Source organism: Oncorhynchus kisutch, linkage group LG19, assembly GCF_002021735.2.
Source record: "Oncorhynchus kisutch isolate 150728-3 linkage group LG19, Okis_V2, whole genome shotgun sequence".
NCBI lineage: Eukaryota > Metazoa > Chordata > Actinopteri > Salmoniformes > Salmonidae > Oncorhynchus > Oncorhynchus kisutch.
This window is the reverse complement of record NC_034192.2, coordinates 25,268,578-25,289,719: the sequence shown is the minus strand read 5'-3', so window position 1 is coordinate 25,289,719 and position 21,142 is coordinate 25,268,578. Positions and strand designations below refer to the sequence as shown.

Below are 21,142 nucleotides of genomic sequence, written 5' to 3'. Positions count from 1 at the left end.
TATATTGCACCATCCCCTTCCATTATATCGTTCCACATGAATTGGAATTTGGGACTGCTACTTGGAAATATTTGGTGTCACGGCCAATGAGAAGAACCACAGCCTCAACTACTTGTAACTCCCTGTTGTTTCCCGTCTCTCTTTTTAGCTCTGCAGCAGGAGGTAGCGAGGACCCCACAGACCAGGCTAGTGACTCCTGTGAAGAGAGGGAGAAAGCTCCAATCATCCCCTTCGGTCTGGTCCTCTATTACTGGAGAGAGGAGCAACCCAACGCAGGGAAAAATCATCAAGTACATACAGCCTCACAACACCCTCAACGACTAGCCTATTTTATTGAGTAAACATTGAAATGGGCAACTGCGACGTCTCGGGTTCAACTACTGCACACAACTTAACTTCTCGCAAAGTTTTTTATTGCCATTGATATGGCCACTAGAGCACTATTATCTGTTCAGAGGCATTGTAAATCTCTGTTATTAGTTTTCAAATGTAAAGATAACGTGATTATGAGTTATGAAAACCGACTCTCCCATAACAATGCAACTAAATTCTCAGCTATTAGCTATAGAATTGCTACAGATTCATGTTAATAAAGAACAGGTCATTGCAAATGGAGTTCCTCACACCCCTTCCTCTATCCTGGTATCCAAGAATAGCTCCCAGCACCAGTTCTGGGTTCCCAACTAGATAGAGGAGGAGGTGGAGAATAAGAAGTTCGCCGGCCAGATGAAGTCCAGTTACACTATATATACAAAATTATGTGGACACTGCTTCAAATTAGTGGATTCAGTTATTTCAGCCAAACCTGTTGCTGACAGGTGTATAAAATTGAGCACACAGCCATGCAACCTCCATAGACAAACATTGGCAGTAGAATGGCCTTACTGAAGAGCTCAGTGACTTTCAATGTGGCACCGTCATAGGATGCCACCTTACCCACTAGTCAGTTAGTCAAATTTCTGCCCTGCTAGAGCTGCTCCGGTCAACTGTAAGTGCTGTTATTGTGAAGTGGAAATGTCTAGGAGCAACAACGGCTAAGCCGCGAAGTGGTGGGCCACAATCTCACAGAATGGGACTGCCGAGTGTTGAAGCTCGTAGCTAGTAAAACTCACCTGTCCTTGGTTGCAGCACTCACTACCAAGTTCCAAACTGCCTCTGGAAGCAACTTCAGCACAGGAACTGTTCGTCGGGAGCTTCGTGGGTTTCCATGGCGGAGCAGCCGCACACAAGCCTAAAATCACTATGCACAATGCCAAGCGTCGGCTGGAGAGGTGTATAGCTCGACGCCATTGGACTCTGGAGCAGTCTGACAGACGCATCTGGGTTGGGTGGATGCCACTTAAATGCTACTTCCCCAAATGCATAAGACCAACTGTAAAGTTTGGTGGATGAGGAATAATGGTCTGGGGCTGTTTTGCATGGTTCGGGTTAGGCCCCTTAGTTCCAGAAATCTTAATGATAAAGCATACAATGACATTCTAGACAACTCTGTGCTTCCAAATTTGTGGCAACAGCCCTTTCCTGGTTCAGCATGACAATGCCCACCAAAGCGAGGTCCATTCAGAAATGATTTGCCGAGATCAGTGTGGAAGAACTTGACTGGCCTGCTCAGAGCCCTGACCTCAACCACATCGAACACCTTTGGTATGAATTGGAACGCCGACTGCGAGCCAGGCCTAATCCCCTAACATCAGTGCCCGACCTTGTGGCTGAATGGAAGCAAGTCCCTGCATCATGTTCCAACATCTAGTGGAAAGCCTTCCCAGAAGAGTGGAGAATGTTATAGCAGCAAAGGGGGACCAACTCCATATTAATGACCATGTTTTGGAATGAGATGTTCGACGAGCAGGTGTCCACATAGTTTTGACCAAGTAGTGTAAATCACATTCGCTGGCCGCTTCCAGCCTGTCAAGCACAGGTGCTCTCTGTGATGGCCAGGATCGAGTCAAGGTGAGCAAGGTGAGTTTTTGGTGAAAGCATTACAATTGTCATTGGAATTTAAGTTTTTATATATATTTTATATTTTTAGAGATTCTGAAGAACACAATGAATATTACTTTTAGATACTGGTAAGTGAGGCTTTGCAGAATTAGAGTGAAAGTGGCGTGTAGAGGATTGTTTTTGTCGATGATGCCGAAAATGTTGTGTGATTCCCATCATTTCCTTTCCATGGGTAGATCATCCCACGAGACGAGCTGGGAAAACCCACCAACCCAGAGGACGCTGAGCGCCTAGAGAAAGAGGAGAGGGAACTCAGAGAGCCTGGTGAGGGACATAGGAGTGGTCCTATTACATACTTTTCCTTTTTAAAATTAAAAGAATATCAAGCAATTGCAACTGAAAAAAGTAATTGTATAATTCTCTAGCTCACAGCAGTCAGTAATATGGCTCTAGGCATTGCCAATATGCAATTTTTTTTGATGGTGTTGATAGGTTCCCTTCAATAATGGTCTTAATGTACCAATAGTTGCCCTGTACAGTAGCAGCCCTCTCCGGTCTAGACTGTGGTAAAGAAGGAGAGCCAGAGACAATGGAAACACTTCCTGCCTCTGACTCCCCCAGTTTTCTCCGTTGGAACTCTCCATCACTCCCAGTCCCATCCTGTCACACAAAGGAGAGGAGCAAGACAGCACCACAGAGCCAAAGTCAGGGGGCCAGAGGGGGTGGGCCTCTTCAATAGCCCCGATAATAGGTTGGGCTGCTGTGTCTGGCTCTGGGGTCTGGCTCTCTCTTTCTCTCTCCCTCTCCTGGAGGCCGCGCTAAAAGCCAATTAAGCGTGTGTTGGCTGCTGCCAGCGGAGCGTCGGATATGCTTTCTCTGCCTGCAGTCACTTGTTAACAAACAGGTATCAGGGCCAGCTGACTCGGGGCACTCGCTTGTGAAATAGCATCTTTTGTAACTAACTACTCTATTGATCCCCCGCTCCATCAGCCCTGCAGACCCATCCCATCCAGCCACTGCCACACAGTGTGTCTAGGGCTCTCTGAGCTCAGCACAGCGGCAGGCCCTCCCACCGGTCCGCCAGGCCACCCACCAGGCACCAACTGTATGAGGACCTGCAGAGTTCCATCAATCCTCTCACTGCCTGCCTGGTCACTCCACTCGCTCTCCTAGAGCACTATTGATTTTTGCTGAAATGCCCTCAAATAGTTTCTTAGTGTGGCCCGACACACTCATAGGTTGTATTTTATATTCTACAGTAACCAATTTATGGGTCTCTGACTGTTGCAAGTCTGAAAGAGAAGCAGACCCTGGCTTGTAGACATTGCAGCACGTTTATCTTTCGATGCCAACTCAATTCTTAATTTGTACTTAATTTGTCTAACCATTCCAAACTCTTAAAAATAGGATTGGTCAGGCTGCTATAGGTTATCACTGTTAACAATATTGAAGAAGTCTTCGATGTCTGAGAGAAAGAGTTACGGTTTATGATCCATCTTTGCACATTAAGGTATAAGTAGATTTGAATTAGAATTCCCAATTATAGTCATGATATTTAGTTAATTTGCTGTGGCTCACATTGAATTTAGCAATAGTTAGCTGGAATATTGTATTAATGATACTCCAGGCTTGCATTGATGACTTATTTCAATGCAGTTATTACAGCAGCTATTTTTTACACTCTAAAACCTCCAGGCCATCCTGCTGAAATGACATTTACACCAGAGAAATAATAAATGATCCACTTTAGTTATGGTTCAAAAACCACTGTCTCAAACAGTGTATGTGTCGAACTGCTTTGTTTTATCTTGGCCAGGTCGCAATTGTAAATGAGAACTTGTTCTCAACTTGCCTACCTGGTTAAATAAAGGTGAAATAAATTAATTAATTAAATGTTTCTTGAGAAATAACGGTAGTGTATGCGTAGGGTAGGCCAAGGCCAGGACTGTGCTCCTGAGGCTCTGTCTGTATATAGTGTCAGTCCAGGCTCCCAGCTGCCTTTGAGGTGGTTGGTCTGTATGGTGTGTCTGTGTGGCCTGACCCTGGCAGACAGGCGGGTGGACGGGCACAGCTGGAGTGGAATCCAGGCTGTTGACAGAGAAAAGGCCCATGCTGCAAGGGGCTTCAGACAGCTTAACTTAATAAGGGCTCTCTCCTCTCATCCTGGGGATGGGAACGAAAGCACACAAAATGCAGGACTTAACCACAGAGGGATCATGTAATAGGGGGCTTTCACCATCCCATTCCAACCCGACACTGCCTGCCACCCCAGGGGAGATGAACACTCCCCCACCTCAAATTAATTTGTAACTAAAATTGGTGCCCCTCTTTTACAGGCTCTCACAACATGTCACTCTCAGGGGTGATTGAGGAGAGCCCTAAATACAGGACACAAAATAGCAACAAACAAACAAACACCTTTTTTTCAGCTTGATGCTGTTATGAGGCCGAGTTGACGGTGCAGTTCACCTATTCCATCAAGGTTAGCCGTAGCCTTGGAGTGGGCCATCACAGCCATGATTAATCCCCCATACCATCACCATCCTCTTGTAGGACCTTGAAACACCTACCCTTCCTGGGCCCTGGGCTGGCTGCATGTCTCTGAAACTGTCTCATACAGCCTCATCAGGTCTTCCACACTGTGTTGTCTGTGTGAGGCATTTTAGGTTTGACCTTTCATTTCAAACCATAATCGAGTATCTGTATTAAGTTGTCTTAAAAATATACAGTACCAGTCAAACGATGGGACATTCCAGGGTTTTTAATTGATTTGTACTATTATCTACATTGTAGAACAATATTGAAGACATCACAACTATGAAATAACACATATGGAAACATGTAGTAACCAAAAAAGTGTTTAACAATTTGAGATTTTTCAAATTAGCCACTCTTTTCCTTGATGACAGCTTTGCACACTCTTGGCATTCTCTCAACCAGCTTCATGAGGTAGTCACCTGGAATACATTTCAATTAAAGAGGGGCCTTATTAAAAGTTAATTGATAAATAATGGCGCCAGAAGGGATGGCTGCAGTTTTATAGCCTCCTAACCAACTGCTATTTTGTTCGTTTTTTCAAATTTTTTGGAAGCTACCGTTGCTGCTACTGTCTCTTATGCCCGAAAAGAACTTTTGGAATATCAACCAAGAGTTATTCGTAGCCATCAATATTATTTGTAGCCATCTATTTACCACCAAAAAACAATGCTGGCACTAAGACTGCACTCAATGAGCTGTATAAGGCCATAAGCAAACAAGAAAATGCTCATCCAGAAGTGGCGCTCCTAGTGGCCAGGGACTTTAATGCAGGCAAACTTAAATCCATTTCATGTCATGTGTAACCAGAGGGAAAACAACTCTCTGGACCACCTCTGAACACATACAAAGCTCTCCCTTGCCCCACATTTGGCAAATCTGACCATAATTATATCCTCTTGATTCCTGCTTACAAGCAGAAACTAAAGCAGGAAGTACCAATGACTCGCTCAATACAGAAGTGGTCAGATGACATGGATGCTACGCTACAGGACTGTTTTGCTAGCACAGACTGGAATATGTTCCGGAATTCATCCAATGTCATTGAGGAGTATGCCACCTCAGTCACCGGCTTTATCAATAAGTGCATCGGCGACCTCACCCCCACAGTGACCGTACGTACATTTCCCAACCAGAAGCCATAGATCCCAGGCAAAATCCGCACCGAGCTAAAGGCTAGATCTTTCGCTTTCAAGGAGTGGGACACATAAGAAATCCCGTTATGCCTTTAGACGAACCATCAAAAATGCAAAGTGTCAATACAGGACTAAGATTGAATCCTTCTACACCGGCTCTGATGCTCGTCGAATGTGGCAGGGCTTGAAAACTATTACAGACTACAAAGGGAAATCCAACCCCGAGCTGCCTAGTGATGCGAGCCTACGAGATGAGCTAAATGCCTTTTATGCCCGCTTTGAGGCAATTAACATGGAAGCGTGCATGAGATCACTAGCTGTTCCGGACAACTGTGAGATCACGCTCTCCGTAGCCGATGTGAGCAAGACATTCACATAGCAGCAGGGCCAGACTGATTACCAGGACCTGTACTAAAATATGTGCGGACCAACTGGCAATTGTCTTCACTGACATTTTCAACCTCACCCTGCCAAGTCTGTAATACCTACATGTTTCAAACAGACCACCATAGTCCCTGTGCCCAAGATAGCGAAGGCAACCTGCCTAAATGATTACCGCCCCGTAGCACTCACGTCGGTAGTCATGGCGTGCTTTGAAAGGCTGGTCATGGCTCACATCAACACCATCATGCCAGAAACCTAGACCCACTCCAAATCGCATACCGCCCCAACAGATCCACATATGACGCAATCTCAATTGCACTCCATGCTGCCCTTTCCCAAAAGTGAGAATACTGTTCATTGACTACAGCTCAATGTTCAACACCATAGTGCACACAAAGATCATCACTAAGCTAAGGACCCTGGGACTAAACACCTCCCTCTGCAACTGGATCCTGGTCTTCCTGACGGGCCGCCCTCAGGATGTAATGGTAGGCAACAACACATCTGCCAAGCTGATACTCAAAAAGGGGGCCCTCAAGCATGCTTAGTCCCCTCCTGTACTCCCTGTTCAAGCATGGCTCCAACACCATCATTAAGTTTGCTGTCGATAAAACAGTGTAGGCCTGGTCACCGACAACGATGAGACAGCCAATAGGGAGGAGGTCAGAGACCTGGCTGTGTGGTCCCAAGACAACAACCTCTTTCTCAATGAGAGCAAGACAAAGGAGCTGATTGTGGACTATAGGAAAAGGAGGAACGTACAGGACCCCATTAACATCGACAGGACTGAAGTGGAGAGGGTTTAGTTCCTTGGTGTCCACATCACCAACAAACTATCATGGTTCAAACACCAAGACAGTTGTGAAGAGGGTTAGACAAAAAAAATGCCCCTCAGGAGACTGAAAAGATTTGGCATGGGTCCTCAGATCCTCAAAAGGTTCTACAGCTGCCCCATCGAAGCATCCTGACCGGTTGTATTACCGCCTGGTATGGCAACTGCTCAACATCTGACCGGAAGGCGCTACAGAGGGTAGTGTATACGGCCCAGTACACTGGGGCAAAGCTTCCTGACATCCAGGACCTATATAATAGGCGGTGCTTGAATCTTGACTAGCACCCCAAAAATATATCATATTACTCAAGTGCTAGCCTCTCCACACTGGCTTCCTGGAAAGGCTAGGGCTGATTTCAAGGTTTTACTTAACAAAGCAGTACATGGGCTTGCTCCGACCTATCTCTCCGATTTGGTCCTGCCATACATACCTACACGTACTCTACGGTCACAAGATGCAGGTCTCCTTATTGTCCCTAGAATTTCTAAGCAAACAGCTGGAGGCAGGGCTTTCTCCTATAGAGCTCCATTTTTATGGAATGGTCTGCCTACCCATGTGAGAGACGTAGACTCGGTCTCGACCTTTAAGTGTTTATTGAAGACTAATTTCTTCAGTAGATACTATGATTGAGTGTAGTCTGGCCCGGGGGTGTGAAGGTGAACGGAAAGGCACTGGCGCAACGAACCGCCCTTGCTGTCTCTGCCTGGCCAGTTCCCCTCTCCCCACCGGGATTCTCTGCCTCTAACCCTATTATGGGGGATGAATCACTGGCTTACTGGTGCTCTTCCATCTCGTCCGTAGGAGGGGTGTGTCACTTGAGTGGGTTGAGTCACTGATGTGATCTTCCTGTCTGGGTTTGGGCCCCCCCTTGGCTTCGTGCTGTGGGGGAGATCTTCATGGGCTATACTCAGCCTTGTCTCAGGGTAGTAAGTTGGTGGTTTGAAGATATTCCTCTAGTGGTATGGGGGCTGTGCTTTGGCAAAGTGGGTGGGGTTATATCCTGCCTGGTTGGCCCTGTCTGGGGGTATCGTTCGACTGGGCCACTGTGTCTTCTGACCCCTCCTGTCTCAGCCTCCAGTATTTATGCTGCAGTAGTTTGTGTTGTGGGGCCATGGTCAGTCTATTGTGTCTGGAGTATTTATCCTGTCCTATCCGGTGTTCTGTGTGAATTTAAGTACGCTCCTTCTAATTCTCTCTCTCTCCCTGTCCCTTCCTCCCCTCCCGGAGGACCTGAACCCTGGGACCATGCCTCAGGACTACCTGACCTGATGATGTCCACCTGGTCGTTCTGCTGCTCCAGTTTCAACTGTTTTTCCTGTGGCTATGGAACCCTGACCTGTTCACCGGACGTGCTACCTTGTCCCGAAAACCTGCTGTCTACAGTATGTGATTGGATGTCTGCCGACTACACACAATCAAGTTTAGGAAGCCTTACACCGGAAATCCATTTAACGTGTTGGGGCGGGGCGATGAAACAACTAAGCCCCATAAATGTTTAATGACAGGAAGCGAAGTGAGAGTGGACGGTTGGGCTTTGTAAATATTGTCGAGGGAGTGTGAACAGGGCGGGACCAAAGTTGGGCAATGCTGAAAATTTGCTGTGCGTGAACAGGGCGGGACCAAAGTTGGGCAATGCTGAAAATTTGCTGTGCACTCCGTGACGTCGCGTTGCTATTGGCCAATCGAAGCTCACTGTAATTTCCAACCCCTACGGTATTGACAGTTGATACCAGCTAGTACTACGTAGCCTGCTTGTTAGCACCAACATGAGGGCGAAGGTAGCATGGCTATCCGAAATTACGCGTTCAAAGGATCTTAGTTGTTATAGATTGCATGCTAGAAATGTAAAGGTAATTTCTATTTGAGACGATATATGCAGCCTTTACCGTGAATGCAGTCTTCCGCTATCGCTGGAGCCATTGCCTTCACATTTCAATAACGCAGTAATGCTGACTACTGTTATACTGATTGAATAGAGCCATGAGTCTAGTTAATTTGTTTGTTTGTTTAGACTGGCGGGACCCTGAGGTGATGAGGGACATAGAGCTTGCCACTGGAGAGGACCTGGGAAGGGCAAGAAAGGTAAAGGGAAGGGGAAGGTCAAGAAGAAATACCCCAACTTCAATGATCTCAAGAAGAGTGCCATCACTTTACGCTCCAGACTAGAGAGGAAGGTTTTCAACTCGTAAGTAGGCTACTCACTCAGAAACAAGTGGCCGTTCTTTCTCTGTAGCTCAGTTGAGGTGCAGGGGGTACAAGTCATCCCCAACACAATGGATACATGGCCTTACATTCAGTCACTAGTCGTTAGTGTATTGACGTTGCGATAAATGTATTATTTAAATTATATACTGTAACCTTGTTACAGATTAATCATCCCATGTGTAACTTTTTACTTGTGCATGTACTGTATAGTGTAAAATTCCCATGTGCATTTGAGAGGATTCATTATTATTCAAAACCCACCTAGACACTTACTGTTGGTTACTGTGTTTTATTATGAAACATAACCACTAAACATCTGTAGTTCTAATCCTTTCATACTTCATTTTTCAGGAGCTCCATGAGGCGAGTGACAGACGTCATATAACAAATCGATAAGTTGAAACATGCAAATTTTGCAAACCAATGTAATTAGGCTATGCATTGAATTAACAGAAAAGTTAAGGAGACCGGTTGATTTTGTGCCAGAAATATCATACTCATCTACAGATACTGTCTGTACTGGTGGAAATAACTCAGGAACATTTTTCAAGATTCACACACAAAGACTTTAATGTGCATGTAATAACACGTTGAATTGCATGCTTTCTGATTTGTAAAACAAATCCAAGCCGTTTTGATTCGTTTTTATAAAATAATTTGTCAAATAATATTATTTATTGATTGATGTGTAACATGAATGTGATGCCAGTCTTTGTCATCGATTTGTCGTTGTGATTTTCAGTGGCATAACTCTCAGAACTCTTTTTTACACTGCAACTCTATTTTTCAATATCTCTTTTGTAATTATCATAAACAACCAGTGCTTAATATTCGATGTGGAAGTGGTAACCGAATTTACCACTTGTGGATGACCGGCAGCTTTTACAAATGTTGCCTACACCTATATAAGTTGCCAATAGCTGCCCTGTGAGCATGTTTCATAATAAACACTGTGAATCATTATTTTTTTAAATGCTTAAATGATGCTTATTTCCTCTGATATTGTGTAGATTATACATTTTTAATTCAATTTAACTAGGCATGTCAGTTAAGATCAAATTCTTATTTTCAATGACGACCTTCCGGGGAACAACTGCCTTGTTCAGTTGCAGAACGACAGATTTTTACCTTGTCAGCACGGGGATTCGATATCAACAACCTTTCGGTTAGTGGCTCAACGCTCTGACCACTAGGCCCAACATATGTTGATAATTAGTGAGTGTTCTTGTTGTGTTAGCTTAGTACATCTTGATTGCAAGGAGGGGAATCTTCAGGCGCTGTTGTTGAGCTGTGTTTTGGTTCATTGTGTTCCTAGGCACCAATTGGGCAGGTCGTGTGGGAGCAAATGTTATGAAAAAGTCAATGTTGCACCAGGGCAGGCTACTGTCTGCTGGTCATTGGGAGCACATTAAACTAATTGCTTGCACATAAGCTGTCATGTTCTTTAATATTGAAACGTCATTAAACATTCCATCATAATAGTTTCCTTCATTCAGTTCACTGTGTCAGCAGCTGAAATATTATTCGATGAGCATACTCCCCAACCTGAGTATTTTTTTTCCTATTAGGGCCTATGTCAAATCGAATTTCCTTGCATTGTTGTTTACATGATTTCTAAAAAATATATCCCCAAAAATAAACAAGCCAGCTCCCTAGATGCCAGTGAAAGAGTAGCCCAGGGATTACATTTGCTTCTGGAATTGCATATACTGTCACACCCTGACCATAGTTTGCTTTGTATGTTTCTATGTTTTGGTTGGTCTTGGTGTGATCTGAGTGGGCATTCTATGTTGGATGTCTTGTTTGTCTATTTCTATGTCTGGCCTGATATGGTTCTCAATCAGAGGCAGGTGTTAGTCATTGTCTCTGATTGGGAACCATATTTAGGTAGCCTGGGTTTCACTGTGTTTGTAAGGGGATTGTTCCTGTCTCTGTGTTTTGCACCAGATAGGGCTGTTTTTTTTATTTTTTTATTTTATTTTATTTATTTATTTTGTTTTTTTTGTTTTTCCACGTTTATTGTTTTTGTAGAGTTCATGTTTATCTTTTGTTATTAAACATGAATCAAAGAAACCACGCTGCATTTTGCCTCTACTTCACCTAAGGAAAACCCTTACATATATTTTTATGACAGGGCAGTGGCTGCTTGAGAGTCAAATGTTTTGTTAAAATGATCCTATTTAGCCTAATTATCCTAATATCCCAAAAATGTATTAAACTATTTTCGATGTTTTGTTACTCAAATCAAGCATATGCCTAGTTCACCATGTAGGCCTATTTCTATCAGTTAATTGTCAAGTCATTATTAAATTATATCTTGCAATTGGCATACTATTCAACATAATAATTACACTATTGCTTTTATGAGACCATTCAAACGAAAGTAAGACCTAGATTCAATCAGATCAAACGTTAAGGAACTAATTGCAAAAATCGCTGAAGCTGGAGATTTATATTTCCCTCACTAACTTTAAACATCAGCTATCGCCCAGATAGCTGTACATAGCCCATCTGTAAATAGCCCACCCAATCTACCTACCTCATCCCCATATTGTTTTTATTTACTTTTCTGCTGCTCTTTTGCACACTACTTGCACATCATCATCTGCTCATCTATCCCTCCAGTGTTAATTTGATAAACTGTAATTACTTAGCTACTATGGCCTATTTATTGCCTTACCTCCTCAGACTACACTGTATATAGACTTTCTTTTTTTTCTATTGTGTTATTGACTGTATGCTTGTTTGTTCCATGTGTAACTCTGTGTTGTTCTTTGTGTCGCACTGCTTTGCTTTATCTTGGCCAGGTCGCAGTTGTAAATGTGAACTTGTTCTCAACTAGCCTACCTGGTTAAATAAAGGTGAAATAAATAAAACTGTAAAGAGCCGACACCTACATATATATAGCTGATGTGTTGGCGGTGTTAGAGGAGTTCCTTTGTTGGATCTGTGAAATTGGTGAGCAGCTGATCTTGTGACCATTGTCAGTAAACAATTAGAAATAACGAGGTTGAAATTAAAAATCCTTCAACAAAACAATGAGGATTTCACCCGCCTAATCAAGGTGTGCTTCTCAAATTCCGCTGTTGGGATTTATCATAATGGAACTCTGTGCAGCCAATGGCAATGTCCGCTTTAGGTATAGGCATAATTCCGGGAGCCACTTTTGGAGAGAAAGGTCGCTAAGTACATTGTTGGAGCATGTGTCATTACTGATATGATTGAAAGTTAGAAAAGAAAGAAAGAAAGAAAGAAAGAAAGAGAACGCTGCTATTGGATCATATATGTCCTTAACATTGTAATTATTTCACAATACTGAAGACGGATCTGCTCCTATAGAGATATTTCCACCTATGGCTGCAAATATTGAGACCATGTGATTCCATGATTAGTGGCATATAGCCTAAGTGACATACACTCTTAGAAAAATGGATAGAACCAAAAAGGGTTCTATGCTTGTTTCATACAAGCTACCCCTTAAGGTTCTATATAGAACCGAAATTGGTAGGGTTCTATATGGAACCAATTTTGGTTCAGTGAAGAAGAATCCCCGAGGTTCTGATCAAAGAACCCTACAAAAGGGTTCTATATTGAACCGTTAGGGGTCCCATATATGAGTCAAGCAAAATAACCCTTTTTGGTTCTATCCAGAACCTTTTTTTTCTAAGAGTGCAGGAGGGCAAAAAGCATATAACGACGCATTTAACTGTTCTATGAGTGGTCTGATGCAGGCATCAGATTACGTTTTTTATTTAATTTAATTGCAACGTTAATAACGATGGTTGTGGGAAACCGCTCCGAGATTTAACGATGCTCCTACAAGGTCCTATCTTTAAGATGCTTTTGGGAAACTGGCCCCTGGTTTAATCGGCCCTAAGATGTCTTTAAGACAGTGCGCTCTCCAATGCAGAGGGGAATTTAATGATTCCACTGCAAAACGTGTTGAAAATAATGTTATATTTACATAATGAACCCCTTAAAACTCACATTTTATCCAACAAGATACTCCAAGATCCTAAGACTTGATAAAAACAGCTGGCAGATAACAAAAAATTACACACTCCATAGGCTATTTTCTGCAACGCCTTGGTCGGGTCTGTGTGTCTTCAAGAAATGTCCCATTTTCTAAATAATCCCGAAATCTGGAAAGTTGTTTAGACTATCTACAAAGTAGAGGTTATATTCCAGGCTACGTTGTATAATGCATTTGTGTTTAGTCATACCTACATGTGAAATTCTAGAATGGTTCCAGGAGCACGTTCCCTAATGGCTGGCATATGCCATTTCATCACGGCATAAATACAGACTATGATCCGAAGCGAAATAGTCATCAGGTGCAAAGGGAATATAAATAAATGCTGTATCCATGTCACTTTGGTCCTTATAAACTCGACGAAACTATAGTTTTAAATATTGTATATCCCTACCCTACAACTTGCATCGATAGTGCAAAACGTGCACTATTGACTGGATTTTCTGCACTTCTAAAGTGGCCCAATTCAAATGCGTCTCCTTATCCCAGATGGGGGGGAAATGAAATAGCTTAATTAAATACATTCAATCACCACGTGTTTTTGTTAGACTTTTAATTATGAACTCATTAAAATATTATATAACCTAAAAGGGTGTTTTATGCACAAGCGCATTTCGTAGCCTGTATCTATCCTTAATTTGGCATGACGTTCTCCCACAATGAAACTCGTTTCTCTCAAGAGTTATGAAGTCAAAATCCCTCTTTTACACAGGGATGCCGTTTAAGTTACCAGTGAGTGTTTTTCCTCATCAAATTTATTCAGATTTCGTCATCAATAAAGCCTATATCTATAAATCCAGTATCCATTAAGTAATTACATTTAATTAATAAAAGTTAAGCTTTTGATATTCGCTATGACGGATCCAGTAATAGGCCTATGGTTGGGCTACTGTATTTTTCGATATCTACTAATCCTTTTCCGCACAAAAAAAACATTAAATATAGGCTGTAGCTTTTTTGCTAGAAAACAAATGCAACATAATATCGTCGGTTGGCCAACATAAATAACTTGCCAAATAAATACGAGTTAAACATGTCTTAAAAAGGGGGTAAAAGCTCTGTGTTCAGTTCCAAAATGTCCTTTAATTTGGAGGAAAAGGGAAAAAAATGATCGCCTGATAAGAAACAGGATTTAATGTATTGAATCTATTAAAGTAGCTTATTCGTTTGTAAATGGTAGCCTATAGTTTATTATTATTTTACTTTGTCTTATCAAAGACGAATCCAGATGAAGTGAGTATTCATTACAGCCAAATATTCTCAGGTAACTATATAAAATAAATTAGTAGCGACAACTTATATGAAAACAATCATATTTAACTTTCACAGTTTAGTTACACAGTAATTACAATATTTCAAGCCATTCCAGATGTAAATGAACGATATTGATAGGCCTACATGTATTTTTTAAACTCTCTAATATTTATGAACTGCAGTCGAAATTTGAAGCTAGACATATATTTGTCAACATTTGTAGGCCTATATACATTTTGACCACGAGTATTCACATTCTATCAAAATGAAAAACAAATAGAACATTAGCATAATAAAAATATTATTCCCTTGGAAAAGGTAAGTTTTCTTCGAGCATTAAATGTCCTTGACGAAACAGCAACATGAAATGTTCATCAGAGTTCTTCCCATCTTGCGTCAAGTGCATTTTAGTCTTTAGGTAAGGGCATGTCTTTAGTTCTCTTAAACCGTATGTGTTATTGGTTATTAAGTTCATATTTCATTGGAGTCAATTCGTTTGATAATATCGGTTAATTTAAGACGCCTCTGAAAACATAATGTTTGGGCGTAAAACCATATGTCCATGTCTTTATAGGTGTGAAGTGTAAAACGCAGGCGCTCCGTAGGTCTGAGATCCCAACATGAAAGGTGACAGTACCGCATGACTTGGCAGAAAGGGTAATTGGGTGGTGCAGACTAACCCGCCTGGCCCGTGACCATAGCTCGTGTGCATTGACAGATGGCCGCTCATGGGAGGAGACGGGCTGAGCGGACTCAGGCCCCCTAGTCCATTGCTCTGGCCATTCGGCCCCCCGCCCGTCGGGGCGCTGGTGTCTGCGCCAGGGTTCTGCTTCTTCCACTTGGTCCGTCGGTTCTGGAACCAGATTTTGACTTGAGTTTCAGTCAAACTAAGTGACAGTGCCAAATTTAGCCTCTCACACACGGAGAGGTATCGGGTGCACTTGAATTTGTTCTCCAGTGCAACAAGTTGTTCGTAAGTGAATGCTGTCCGGGCCCTTCGTGGCTTACCCGACTTTGAATCGGAGCCAGAGCGCTTTCGCTTCGGCTTTCCTTGATGACTTTGTCCATTCGACCCTGACTGTTGCGTTTGCTGTCCGTCAGGACTTCTTGGGCTCTTGCTCTCCTTGTCGTCGTCTTCACGGTGGTCCAGTTCCCCCTGGGTATTTTCAGTCAGGCCACTGCTGCTCTCCTCACTAAACAAGTCATCCTGCATCTCGCTGTCAGAGTGGGAGTCTCTGTTGAAATCATTCTCGCATTCGTCCGATCTGTACACCAGCCCCTCATCTGTAAAGAAAACAAGACATGCAATTGAGTCTTTTCAAATTAAGAATCACAGAGGCCAAGTCATTTAGACAGATAATATTCAATAACTTATCAAGTAGCATATTCTAATTAACATATTGCTGAAGGAAATAGTGATGAAGATTCATGCCAGCTAATGCGTAATGGATAACTTTTTCCTCTATCCTCTATCTATCCTCTCACCTTCATACAATTGTATTTATGAAGATAAACTGTTGTTTTTATCTCCACATTGTGCATTTATGTAGTCTATTGCTGTTGCGTAAGGATTTATTACAGTAGCCTATATGCACAAATAATGCTCTGCGTAAAAATGTAAAAGTCACAAACGTAATTCATGTTAACAATTTTATGGTAGACTATCAATGAAATATTGAAAACCTGCTTGTATTATGGTCTACTTTGACACCTTTAAGAAAAAGACTTGAGGCCTAATTACTTAGGAAAATCTTTACTCTAATTGAGTATAGGCATACTAAATATTCTAACAATATTATTTAAAAAACAAAACAATTTATGCTACATTATATTAGGCCTAAATTGTTCAATAAGGATAGACGTATTGTTTCTCAAACTTTTTAGATTAATTTGGTTTGTTTTAATATATGACCATTATAACACATAACCAGGTGAAAGTTAAATAAACAAAATTGTCTTTCAATTATTTTCAGGACAAGGCATCACTTTTACGCACACGCACCATCGTATAACAAAATAAATTATTAGAATTTCTTATATCAACCAAATATTTACTTCTGCATGATTTAAACAATACTTATACATCCAGGGGAATCTTTTTTCCAATAAGGCCTGCACAACTTCAGCAGTGTTTGTTGACACAATTTTGGCAATTAGCTAAACCCTCTTCATGTGATCCTATAATCTTAAGAATAATGTGTTTTGGTTTGTTAGTTTGTCTATTTCAGGCAGTCCATAACAAATTACCCGGTCGATATGGCTGGTAATGCAGAGTCCTCTTCTCTGACTGATATTTTAAATGCAAACCCTATAAAGTGGTTACGGAGATCAATGTTTGTTCCTTCTATTTTCGTTTTAAAAAATGACAGTGGGGGCAATATCAATCTCATGCCTTTTTTTCTGGGATCAATATCTTCCCTAATAATAATAATAATTGGTTTTAATCGTGTAATTATCCGAATTTTGACATTATAATTAAGCTGTTGAAGGAGAGTCAGGCAAGCTGCCTGAACGAGATAGGCTACTCAATTCGATAATAGGATATCGAACTAGCCACATTCCGAATGTCACTCTGGGGCGATTTTCGCCATTATCCTGCAAAGCACTTTAAATGAAATGTAATCGAAGGGTTAAAAAAAAAGAGATTACATGCATTTTTTTCTCTGGGTAGCCTAAGGGAATGTGTGCATGGCTAGAATATTCCACATCATATAACCTAATTTAACCTCAGATATGATCAAATTTATTTCTGAATCAAAATCTATTTTGAGCAGAAATATAATTACATAATATAGAATGCAAAGTTAGATGTGGAAAATACAATTTCACGAACTCCTTGATCTAAAAAAAACTTGCAGGACCCTCTAACCTCAAAGACATAGGCTAACCTAATAAGACAAACACTCATCCAGTTCTCTGTCTTGTCATTATCAAAACAAATAGGCTAAAACGTGGTTTTACGTTTTACGGTAGCCGTACGTAATTGAGCGTCTTCCTGAAGCATAACATCTAAGATAACTAAATGTATATTATATGTCTAATCTACATTAGATTTTTTAGAAACCTGTAGGCTATTCAAGTGGGCCTACATCATAAACAACAACACTTTTGGAAAACCAAATGTCACCAAGAAAGACACAAACACTTACTTAGTGCTGTATATTTTTTACATTCATAGTCTTCTGCATAAGATTTCTGATCTACAGCATGATTCGAGTCGTCACCTCCACGGTTCTCTGTCCCGAAGGCGATTTCACTGCCGGTCCGGTTAGGATTTTGCTTTTTGCTCGTAAACTTATTTGGGTCCAAAATGTCCAAAACAGAAAACGCGGTGGTCCGGTGAACCGTTGGAATTGCTATTGGAGCCGGTTCTTGACGTGGAGAGTTGTTTCGACTGTCCCCTTGCAGTATGTCTATACCGCCTGGACAGGAAAACACCGACAGTTCGTTGGTAGAGAGCCGCTTCTCGCAGTGATTGTCCATGCTTTCTGGACCGGCCACGACAATCACCGCTGTTTGGGCAGCCACAAAAGACGCCGTCGGAGAAGCGATTGAGAGATCTCCCCCCTGAACCTTCTCTCTATTCATGACTTCTCTTCAGGCGGAAGAGCACGTTCTCTTCTTCTGAACTATCAGAGACTTAGCACCAAGACAGTAAATTTAAGCTTATCTTTCAACCGATGACATAATATCGCATACAATTTGAGAAAAGTAGTCTAATGTCAGGTGCGGTATTCCTGCACAGCTTGCGTTGCCACCCCTCTACGGCTGTACTGCTCTGGTCAATGTTACACACGGCTGGTAGGAGGTGATGGTTCACTGTTGGATGTTGGTCTCCCTTGCTCAACTCCTTTTTTGGGTTTGAACCATCCCCTCAGGACCCGCCAACGTTTATGTCATGCATGCATGCACACCTCGCTCGCTCGCCCCCCCCCCCCCCCCCCCCCCCCCACCTTCGTTCGTCGCCAAAACTTAGACACAAGCTACGCCTTATTTATGCATTCATATTCAACTGTGGGTTGTAATTGGCTACGAATTAATCCCATGCCTCTAATAGCCTATTATCTCCATATGAGCGCGTGAGAGGAAACAGAGGCGCACGGAGAGTGAGGGATGATGCGGTTCGTGATATACTCTGCAGTCAGCTCAGTTTCAACTCCACTGAACTGGAAATGATCTAAATAGGCTTATTTTTCCTTCCTCCCTCGCCTATATCGACCACTTTGTGGTTGTGATACTTATTGTTTTATAAGGTATTTACAATATCATAAGGCCATGATCTAACTTTTTATCAGCATTCAGTGATCCATTGCAAATTAAGGTTTTCAGTATAACATCTGTAAGGGAAGGCTATTATTATTATCACTAGGCTTATTGTTATAGGTATTGTTTTTTTTATAAGCTACCCATTCAAACATTAGCCTAAACTCATTGCATTCGCTTGATAAAGTTCAGATGAGAGAGATTCGTTATCTTTAAGGCAAATTACCGGGCACTTTCCAGAATTCAATTATGCATTGAATAAACTCAGTAATACCCCTTTCAGTGAAATATTGATTTCTAATCTGAGATGTAAATATTATGCCAGAAAAATAATAGACAAAATCATTTGATTTTGATTTAAAGACGTGTTTATTCTAATCTCAACCTTAAAATTCGACTTACTCTCATTTTATGCACTCCTTAAAACAGTAGAATATGGCACATCATAAAGAGAGAAAAAAAGAAAAGGAGGTGTGCCAAGCCTCCCAAAATTGGATTTCACTCGTCTGGGGGCTGATGACACATACAAGGTCAGCTCTTTGCAATTACCGCGGGCAATGATCATTTGGGAAGTAGAAATTAAAAGTTGGGGAAAACAATGGGTAAAACAATCATCTGTAATTTTGATAGGAATGAACATGATTATTATATCAAGAGGGCAAGCCCAGGTCAGGGGAACCAGCCCTGCTCTCCACTCCTCTACAGAGGCTGACTGACTGCTGATACAGACTCCAGAGCAGGGTCCACAACGGCCAAACTGTAATTAAACAACTATTCGATTTTCATCGGATCTATGCTGTGTCCTAACAGTGGTTTGACGCGTCGTTCTTTCTTTATGTTTTCGAAGTTTGTGACTAAATACGCCCACAATTGCCTTATAAGTTAGGACCAAACACATCATTGGCTAGGACTCTATTTGCTGGATAAATAAAGGAAAAACTGATAGAGATTCTTATGTTACTTTTTCTCCCTAAGGTGGGATGATAGCCTACAAATAATCTCTTTAACTTTGTTAATAATGATGATGATTACATAGGCTAGGAATAAACAACAATAGCCTAATTATAAGCATCATCATCGTAACATCATATTACGATGACATATTACATATTACATCATATTGAAATATTTTAAAGCTCTTCTTCCCTGTTTGAGCTAAGATACTGCCACCACAATGCTGCCACCTCCTTTTAATAACCCAGATCACCTTCGCCAATGGCACACAAGACACCACTGATATCGAAAAACATATACAACATTCGTAATAACTTTGAATATGTTGTCACTGATTTTATCCAAAAGCAAAACACCTATTTTCATATTCCCATGTAGGCCTACTATGACACGCATTCAAATGTCCCTTGTGGTCCAACCTCTTGATCTGAATATACACAATTAATTATACTGCAGCATCCGCGGGTCCTGCTGTCCCGTCGAACAGATTGGGGGGACGTGGTGCCATAATTACTATTTCCACGTTGCCTCAGAGTCCATTCTCCATATTTAGACGTATAGCTCGATAATTTGCATGTAAATAGTGTCTTTCAAGACCCTCTTTTTCCACTGAACTTTGAAAGGGCCCCGTGAATTACCGACAGTGACCTGCCAATTATCCGTACATTAATCACTCAAGTTAAATCTCATGACAACAGCCTCTCTCTTCTTCAACGGCAAAATGAGTCATCTGTCAACATGAAAAACCAGTCTGGCCCTTCCACAGACACCCCAACCCCACCAATGTTACAATAACAGCTGAATAAATAGGGTCACATGCACCAGGCTCTTCCATCTTCGAAAGTCCATGGCAATATGTTCAGGTGCAGGGCAGGGCAGGATCTGGGTTTAGTAAGGAACATCAATTTACATCTGATTACACCAAACTGAATGAGTTGAGAAGATTTAACCATTTAAATCTGTATTCCATATTAGATACTTGTATGCTGACTCCCCCACTAGTAAGCAGCATTCATAAGGTTAAAGACTCCACATAATGATAGAATACACAGGCTTGTATGAACAGTATTTCAAATTATATACCTTTGGTAAGATGGTTAAACCATGTGTTTTACAATCTGAATAAATGCAAATACCCAAATCAGACACTGAAAAAATTATGTTCAACACCCAGTCAGCATCCAATACCGAACATGAGAAGGCCAATCCTGAGAGAGCCCAGGCTCCCAGTGAGAGATATGGTATGGCAGAGAGCGGGATATGCATGGCTCCCTGTGAGAGATTGCATGGCAGAGAGAAGGAGACTGGCATGGCTCCCTGTGAGAGATTGCATGGCAGAAAGAAGGAGACTGGCATGGCTCCCTGAGAGAGATGGGATGATAAGAGAGAGAGCACTGCGACTCCAAGTTGTGTCAGGTACACTAGAAGATTTAAATCACCATGGAGGGAGAGAGAATCTAACTCAGTAATGATCTTAATTAAGGTTAATGAGCTCTGATCTGCCTCTAGATTATTCAATTAATCTGATCATATGAATGAATCATAATAAGGATAATTAGAAACTTAGAAATGTATTGCAGATGATACCGTTTCTTGCTACACAG

The 21,142-nt window shown here is 41.7% G+C and overlaps 1 protein-coding gene across 1 annotated transcript; it reads right to left on the bottom strand.

Annotated features, from left to right (window-relative positions):
* Positions 1-14,130: 14,130 nt before the first annotated feature.
* On the bottom strand, positions 14,131-18,021 carry LOC109865076 (NK1 transcription factor-related protein 1-like). Its single transcript, XM_031798074.1, has 2 exons — positions 17,465-18,021; positions 14,131-15,605 (listed from the first exon to the last, which is right to left on the bottom strand). Exons 1-2 carry the CDS (start codon positions 17,907-17,909, stop codon positions 14,890-14,892), a joined length of 1,161 nt encoding a protein of 386 aa, XP_031653934.1. The 5' UTR covers positions 17,910-18,021; the 3' UTR covers positions 14,131-14,889.
* Positions 18,022-21,142: the final 3,121 nt, after the last annotated feature.